This window comes from Plasmopara halstedii (assembly GCF_900000015.1).
Source record: "Plasmopara halstedii genome assembly, contig: Scaffold_253, whole genome shotgun sequence".
Taxonomy (NCBI): Eukaryota; Oomycota; class Peronosporomycetes; order Peronosporales; family Peronosporaceae; genus Plasmopara; species Plasmopara halstedii.
In genome coordinates, this window is record NW_020187174.1 from 182,984 (window position 1) to 183,231 (window position 248).

General features: G+C 48.0%; 1 protein-coding gene across 1 annotated transcript in view; it reads right to left on the minus strand.

The window, feature by feature from the left end:
• Positions 1-183, minus strand: part of PHALS_04074 (uncharacterized protein) — a gene marked incomplete at both ends in the record, with an annotated part of 307 nt that extends 124 nt beyond the window's left edge. The window contains one exon of the mRNA XM_024722073.1: positions 67-183. Coding sequence (XP_024573186.1) covers positions 67-183 — 117 coding nt within the window. The remainder of the gene's footprint in view (positions 1-66) is intronic.
• Positions 184-248: the final 65 nt, after the last annotated feature.

Genomic DNA, 248 nt, shown 5'->3' on the forward strand with positions numbered 1-248 from the left:
ACCATGGTGTCAGCTTAGGTGGTCTCGGTCGGGAACGAAGTTGCGCTGCTGTCCGTGAATACTAACGGTATTAAGCGCAATAGTAGGAAGCTCATCGAGAAGGTCATCTCCCATTATCACATCGTAGGCGTCCAGTAAACCATATTCCGCGACGTACACCATCTGTCCAAGTTTCAATTTCATCTATCTATAATCTCCGAGCATCGCTTATTTGTCAGTGACCGCAACAGCTCCAGCCCTGTTCAAGT